Below are 8,621 nucleotides of genomic sequence, written 5' to 3' on the forward strand. Positions count from 1 at the left end.
TGTTAAACGGAGTACTAAAAGACAGGGACTCTTTTTTTGTCTTTAGGTAATACAAATCAGAGCTAACAAAAATAACATATGGAGTTCCTCAAGGTTCGATTGTGGGGCTGTTGTTTAACATCTATGTGCAGACAAAACAAAACAAAATGGTATACTATAACTGAACAAATGACACACAAAACTAAATAACCATCTTGCCAGGAGACTGTAATCCAATTGAAACATTGATCACATGCACTGATTAAACAGAGCCCTCTGGCAACAGAGTGAGCTACTGTGGGCTGGGCTGTGAGATGGGTTAAAAGCAGCGACAATGTCCCTCAATATATAAGTGTTTGGAGCCAAGGAAAAAAGATCAAAAGTCAACACTCAGTTTCAAGCAGTGAAGCTAAAAACAATAGCCAAGCCAGAATTTAGTGAGTGGTTCTGGACACAAACCGGAATTTTAACACATTAAAGCCGGGCAGACACTGTGCGATTATCGGCTCGTTTTGAACCGATTTTCCACTTGTGCGACTATTTTTTGGATCGGGCCAGATTTCGACCCAACCGTTGGTCGTGCCTCGTGCAGTATACGTGGAGTAACGACAAGAGAGTAACACTTCACGACGAGCTCCCGATCACAAATCGTGTGCTCGCAAGAAATTCAAACGTGTTTGAAATCCTGGTCGCTCCTCGTGAAGGAATCGCACAGTTGAAGCAGCTCTGACCCGATTGGACTCATCCTTTCACAGAGAGCATGCGCAATCTCTGATGTCACGTCAAAAACTATTATTTTTAGTTTAAAGTGTTGCAAATTCACATTACAAATCATGTTTTAATAGCAGAAAAAAAAGACCGCATTTCTCACGTCTGCCCAGCCAATTCCTTGTCCAAACAAGATTAGACGTTGTCTAATCTTTTTTCATTTATCGTCACACAGAATGGCACAGATTGCTAAGGCAGCGCGTTTGTTTTTGCTGAGCATCTTGGGTGTCTCCCACTTCAGGGTTCCTCCTCTTCCACTTCTTTTTGACGTTGCAGTTCCAGTACACAGAAGTCCGACGTGAGGATTATGAACGTATAGTGTGAGCAGACGGGTCGCATCAGATCATCGGGTCGTACAGCCTGAGACCATTAATCGTGGGCTTTGAACTTTTGAACTCAGAGATCTAGTGGTGCAGTGTGAGATGGAGCTGAATCAAACGATTTAAAATATCGCACAGTGTATGCCCAGCTTTAGACAGCAGTGAAGTCGGCTTACTATCACCTAAAGAACATAGAGGATTAAAGGACTGATGTCTCAGCAGGACTTGTCCACATTTTTATCTTTGGTAAACTGGACTACTGTAACGCTGTGTCTCACAACAAAAAAACATCCGGACACTTCTGCCCGAGTCCTGACTAAAGACCAAGAGAGTGGACCATATACCTCCAGTTCTTAGATCTTTCCACTGGCTTCCTGTCTCTCACAGAACAGATATTAAAATACTGCTGTTGGTTTATAAATCTCTGAATGGTCTCGGGCCAAAATACATCTCTGATCTCCTGGTCCATGATGAACCAACCAGAACCCTCAGGTCGTCAGGGTCGCACCTACTTTCTGTAGCCAGAGTTAGAACCAAACACGGTGAGGCGGCTTTCAGCTTTTATGTGTCTCACATGTAGAACAAACTCCCAGAATGCATCAGGGCTGCTGAAACTCTCAATTGCTTTAAGTCAAGATTGAAAAACCCCTTTAAAAGAAAACATTTTATTTACCTCAGTAATCTACCACAGTGCACTACAATCTTTATTTTTGTTCTTTTTAACTTATGTCTTTAATTGCTGCTTTCAAACTCGTTTACTTTTTAATGAAGTTTCAAAAAATCGTTTTATGTAACGCACTTTTGTCATGTACATGAAATGTGCTATAGAATGAAACATGCCTTGCCTTCAGTGCAAACGTAATGTAGTCTGAGGTCAACATCTAACCAACAAATTCTATGATCTAAGACACATTGGGTAAGACATGCAATAATACAACCTGAGAAATGCAAAACACAGCCTACCCAATGTGACCTGAGAAAGATTTTATATGGTGCCCCCCTTTCATCAGCTAGGCTTACAAAAGAAATCGAATAGCAATGTTTTTACTATTGGCTTCAATTTATAGGATAACATGTCAACCCAATTACGTGCTTAAGAAATTACGAATAAATACAAAAAAAATCTGAAATACATAAGAAATACCCTTACCACAAAGTGAAAATCCTGTAAATGAGTGAATAAATAATAATAATAAAAATAGTAATAAATAATAAAGGCTAGTGCTGTCCAGCGATTAAAAAAATTGAGATTAATTCGCTAAAATCTGTAATTAATCGAATTAATCTCTTTTTTTAATCTCACCTAAAAATTGCTGAGAAAACCCATCAACTTGAGGGGTTTCCTTTAAATTCATTACATTATTGTTGCAGATTGAAAGATTGATATATAACCAAAATAAAGTGGCTTTATAAAGTCATGTATATATTTTTTAACAGACTTGAACAGATGCAGTCCTAAACATTTACAGGACTGTCTCGGAAAATTAGAATATTGTCGGAATCTTAAACTGTAAACCATAATCAGCAATATTAAAATAATAAAAGGCGTGTAATATTTCAGTTGATTTGTAATGAATCCAGAATGTATGACATTTTTGTTTTTTTAAATTGCATTACAGAAAATAAAAAACATTAACACAATATTCTAATTTTCTGAGACAGTCCTTTAAATCCACTTGGCAAGAACATTGGCCAGCCTCCCGGTCGCCAACGTGCGCATGCGCGGTGCTCTCCTCGAGAAGAGCGTTGCTGTGGCAACATCGCTGCTGCTAACGTTAGCTGCGGCTGCTCTCGCGACCGGCTGCTTTGCGTTTATGTGGTAGCTAAACTTCAGCTGGTAAACAAATTACTTTCCACAAAGAACAAACCTTTATCAATGGTGCCGTCGGGGCGTTTTAGAAATGTAAATTCCCCATTCACTGGACTGACAACTTCCACATTCTCCTCCATTTTCACCTCTCTTCTCCGCTACTCCCCCCCACCTGTCCAGCAGCGTAGTTAACCACGCCCACACACAGGGACAGCCAATCAGCGTCCACTTCCACCACACAAACACAGATTTCATAATAAAGGCAATTCGCAAACAGAAAAAAGTTAGAGATTAAAAAATTATGACGGAGTATTAGGGCCAAAGTAAGACAAAAAAAGGAAATTACGAGAATAAAGTCATAATAATAATATGAGAATAAAGTCGTAAAATTACGAGAATAAAGTTGTAATATTACGAGAATAAAGTCGTAATATTTTGAGAATAAAGTCGTAATATTACGAGAATAAAGTCGTAATATTAAATATATTATAAATATATAAATATAACTTCAAGATGCTGAATATTCCTCATTTTAACACAAGACTGCTCTTCCTGTTAAGAGTTCTCATAAATTATATTCTCATAATATTACGACTTTATTCTCATAAATTACGACTTTATTCTCGTAATGTTATGACTTTATTCTCGTAATGTTACGACTTTATTCTCGTAATATAACGACTTTATTCTCGTAATATTACGACTTTATTCTCATAATATTACGACTTCATTCTCATAATATTACAACTTTATTCTCGCAACATTATGACTTTATTCTCGTAATTTTACAACTTTATTCTCATTATATTATGAATTTATTCTCGTAATTTCCAAATTTTTTTTGTCTTAGTTTGGCCTTAATACTCCGTCGTAAAAAAATAGATTTAGTGATTAAAAAACAACTCGCTAAATATGCCTGTAATTAATTAATCGCAATTAACGCGCTAATACGCTACAAACACAAGCCAAAGAACACAGTTTTACTTTTTAATGCTAATGCTGATATGCTGATTTTGGAGGCCTGATGCTCGGCAACACTTTATCGTAGAACCAACATTCAAATTTTCAAAGACTTGGGATGCTTTGGACTACAACATATTGAAGCCTCATTATGCTAGCTATTACAGTTTTTGAGAAATTGAGGAGGAGCGTAACAGCTTACATGGCGAGGATAGGTACATTAATTTGTATGGAGCAATGTTACTGTGGCAACGCAAAACCTGTTCATTCCTGTGGGGAGCATAGGAATGAACCACCCTGAACACAACCAGAACCATCCCAAACACAAGCAGCAGCAAGCTAGACTTCCATTAAACTGCATTAAACAGGCAACAAATATGCAGTTGGGCATCAAAATGTCCTGGGATTTTCTTTTTTTTTCTGTTCATTCTGATTCTGTTCACTGTTGCTGAACCTTTTCTGAACCACCTCCAGCAGTGTGGTTTTAGGTCTAGTATAAACAGTGATAAGCATCTGAGGTGGATTTAAAACTTTTTTGTCAAAGTTTTCCTAAGACAAGCCTTTAGGCATGTTTATTCTGATGAGTGTTTGCACATTACTTCAGCAGAAAAACTTCAGCACTGGACATATAGCAAAAGTGCCGTAAAATAGTAATGCATCACATGAAAATGCAAAATAAAAAAGCACAATCCCTTTTTCATAACAAGACAATTTTTAGTGTCTTGAAATATTTTTTTCAAAACATATATTGTTTTGAAATGTATATTATATTGAAATATGAAATATGTATCGAAAACTAGAACCCAGAGCCAAAAACACAATATGCAGTAACTTTGCATATTCTTAAATTTAGAAATTATATTTGATATAACTGAAAATAAAAAATATATGTATTGCCATGAATGTATGTTTTAAATGTCTATTGCAAAATCAAAAAGTCACACAGAATTGTTAGAAGGAATATGCATCTTCTGTCTTGGCTTAGCAAAAAAAAGTCCATGATCTCCTAGTTCTATAGACAACCAGGTAAGCTTTTCTGGGGTCATGGGTCTGTCTCTGTTTCTTGGATCGAATTTTAAACATTGCATGCAGAAAAAACTGCTCACATGAATCAGCTGTGGTTATTGGCAGAGAGACAGTTGTGTAATAATATATGGATAGTTCATGGAAGACTCTTTGAAAGCTTTAAGCAGGGACAGAAACTGTTTGATATCTTTTGATCTTTTTTTTTTTTGTCTAAGAGTTGGTGAACTTTGAGAAGCTTGGCCAGCAAATTGTTTTTTCCAATCCCGTTATGCTCCCAGGGGAGCCAGTTCCGAGAGAAAAGTAGTACAGTATGTCACTTGATCTGGTTTCCCTTGTAGTTTTAAGAAATATTCTTTTTTTTTTAACTAAAAAAAAAAACTCATGCAAGCATTAAATCTTTTTTGTGATCTATAAGAGTTTGAGTATTTTTTTTTTTCCATCAGACATATTTGTTCTATTCACAATTCCTATTTGTGCGATTTCAAGGGTTAAGGAAACACACCTATTGCTTTTTTTGACTTGTTTAGACAAATTCCAACTGAACTACAGGAATAACATTACTCCACTGTTAAAAGATGGAATTAGTCAATTTAATTCACCTTTAAGTCACATTTATTATATCCTTTAACGCAACTAAGGAATAACATTCAAGCATCAAAAACTAGAATAGTTGAGTTAGGAGTGTTGATGTTTTAGATGTGCTGTCTAAAGAGATAAATCTTCATGAGATTCTCAAGTGGGGTTGACCCTGCTCTTTAAACATTTTGTAGGTTGTTCCATCATTATAGAATAGAAACAAATGTTTACTGTGCGAGTAAACTAGTACGAGACATTGCTCCTAAGAGGAATGCAGTGGAAGTGAAATAGCATATATCTGTATTACTGTTTACATGTCTGGGTTCATACGTGGTTTTACTCTGTAGGGACGCATTAGTGAATTTAATTTAATAATTTAAGTTCAATAAGTAATGGAGTCATGTGTCCTCTTGGTTAATTGTTAGAATGAACCAGTTGTCCTCTTGGTTGAATAAACACCACACACCATATTATGTAGGAGTTTTATAACCCATGAATGGGAACCTGCTTAGAGTATTACAATAGCTGAGGTGAGAAATAACCAATACAATACAATATAGCATATAATTCCTCCTATAGTGACAGCTGTTTGTTCAGCATAGATGGAAAAGTGTAACCTGAAAGTAAAACAACACAAAATCAAGTATCAATTCATTATTCTTCCTAAACCTAACAAGAGTGACTGTGAATACAGAGGGCTTTGAGAACAACAACATTTCTTTTATGAAACAAAGGTTTCAAACATTGCCTTTAGAACCAGATGTTACCAGATAAATTCTATCACATTCCCTTCAACCGTCTGGACTTTTGCATCCATCTCAGTTAACACACGCACTTTTCCACCCATATTAGAGCAAAAGGTGATCTATCTTCTCTTGCAGACAACCATCAGATTTATTAAATGATTTCCAGTCGTGTCAGGTTGGATAATGTGCCCTGAATTCAGAAGAAAATAAGACGATTTATGTGTGGCATTATGCAGAACCATTATCTCAAGTGGCAAGTTGGCAACACTAGCTAGTGTTGCTTTCTCTGACGTACCTCGTTTTGTCTGTGAATTTTCTCTCAAAAGTCACTGGTTACAGAAAACTGGCCAGTCGTATGGAAGATATGTCAAGTTAAAATAGAATAGGGTTCATTCATTATTTTATTTACCCACTTTATGCTGTTGAGGTTATTATGGGGCCTGGAGGCCATCCAAACTGTCATAGTGATGAAAGTGGACGGAGGCATATTGCTCCATCACTGTGCCATAACAATATAATGATGCTTTGTAATCACAGTACACATTCACATTTTGGATTTGAGGTCATGGGAAATATCTTGGAAAACAAAAATGTTTAAAAAGGGAAGTTTAAGGACTTTTTGTTGGATTTAAACTGAAATTAGTGATACAAAAGATAATGTCTGCTGTGAGACTTAAGTATACAGTTTTTACAGCCACTTGCAAGGATGTCATATCCTTCAAAGCAGTTGTTACAGCATAGGGAATATTACAGCCTATTCTGACTCAGAAAGGAGAGCAGATTTCAATGAATCCAGGGGGAAAACTACAGCCTGATGACCCACGGTTAATTCCCTCAGGACATTCAGATTATATAATTTAAAAAGAATGTGCTGAGTGTAGCTTCATTAATGTAGAACAAGATCACTTATATCTATTGTTTATGAAGTATTGTTAAACAAAGTATTGTTTTACAAAGCTGTCATCCTTTGAGATTACCAGGTCCTATTAGTATGACTATATAACCAAATACAAGAAAATCATTCAAGCATTTTACCCACTTCCCTCCTGTGTTTCCCATGTGTTTCCCCATGTTTCAGTTATAAATCAACCATTCCAATAAAAAAATACCCATCTAAGAAGCAATTCTCAAATATGTTTACATGAGCTTCTACGTATTTGATAAAATAACCTGAATATAACAGCTCAGATCCCTTAAATTTCAGATATTTCGAATCACGAACCCCATTATGTAAATGATTGAACGTTAATAACATTTAGTGAAATTATCTGATCTTAAGTGTATTATTTCCTCTACAGAGTGTTGCCTTTGCAGGGATATACAACATGGCAGGATGTACTTGTCATAAATATTTAAAAAATTATGCAACTGTTGAAATGCTATAGCACAAAAGCTAACCCATTTAATCATAAAAAACATAGGGGTGAAAAAAAGGACAAATCAGTACGTTAAATCAGCTAACTGCTGTGCAACTGCTTTATCACAACTTTTAGAAAAAACCAAGAAGCACAGACGGAAGTCAAGGAAGAGGGTACTTACGTCTCTGGTGGGATCTTCATCTGACTCTCTGCCATAACCCACAGGAAGAAAAATGCCAGAATCCTCAAGAGTTTCCTCATTCTATCTGTTCTCTCTATCTATTTACTGAAATTCCTTGCAGGTTGTATTACAAAATACTGAAGGCAGTTTCACAAAATGAAAAAAAAAAAATTTTTGTCCAGGTTCAAGAGAATGATAACAATTTTAAAGGAAAAATTTTCCTCATGTTGCCTAGACACATTAGACTGCAATATTTAGAGTGGAAGGTAATTTCTTTCTCTTGTGTCTGAATAAACATCTCTTGCAGCTGGTTCTCTTCTCTCCATTTCTTGTTTTAGCCTCTCATCCTTCTCGGGTAAACTTCCAGAATATTCCAAAAGCCAAAGAAATAAAGTAATCATGTATCAAACAATGTTGGGGCCACAAGAAGACGAAAAAACAAAAAACAAAAATCTTTCAGACCGAATCCACGAGAAGTAAAGTAGAGGTTCCATCTCTAAACCTGTTTCTTTAGCCTTTTCACGGTTCTACCAGATTGCTCCCAGAAAAAGCAGACACGTGAATAGTTTACATTTAGCCCCCTTGCAGATATTTTGGAACTCATAAATGCAGCAGTCAGCAGAGATTCTGCTTGTCTCTACTGTTGTCCAATTTACAACATAATCCAGTTGGATTAAAAACGCCTCTCCCTCATGGAAGTATGTGTGTGTGTGTGTGTGTGTGTGTGTGTGTGTGTGTGTGTGTGTGTGTGTGTGTGTGTGTGTGTGTGTGAGGGAGAGAGAGAGAGAGAGAGGGAGAGAGGGAGAGAATGCGAGAGGACGAGAGAGGAAGGGGGCAGGGAGACTACGGATTGGCTCAGGGGATTGGATGAAGCCTCTGGGTTTTTTTTAAGAGGAT

General features: G+C 36.6%; 1 protein-coding gene across 4 annotated transcripts in view; it reads right to left on the bottom strand.

Moving 5' to 3' along the window:
• LOC133444415 (voltage-dependent calcium channel subunit alpha-2/delta-4-like) overlaps positions 1 to 8,391 on the bottom strand; it is an 81,327-nt gene extending 72,936 nt beyond the window's left edge. For all 4 annotated transcript variants that reach the window (XM_061722192.1, XM_061722190.1, XM_061722191.1 and 1 more), the window contains exon 1: positions 7,725 to 8,391. In XM_061722192.1, coding sequence (XP_061578176.1) covers positions 7,725 to 7,804 — 80 coding nt within the window. In that variant the 5' untranslated portion in view covers positions 7,805 to 8,391. The remainder of the gene's footprint in view (positions 1 to 7,724) is intronic.
• Between the last annotated feature and the right edge of the window lie 230 nt (positions 8,392 to 8,621).

The sequence above is a fragment of the Cololabis saira genome, chromosome 5, assembly GCF_033807715.1.
Source record: "Cololabis saira isolate AMF1-May2022 chromosome 5, fColSai1.1, whole genome shotgun sequence".
Lineage (NCBI taxonomy): Eukaryota > Metazoa > Chordata > Actinopteri > Beloniformes > Belonidae > Cololabis > Cololabis saira.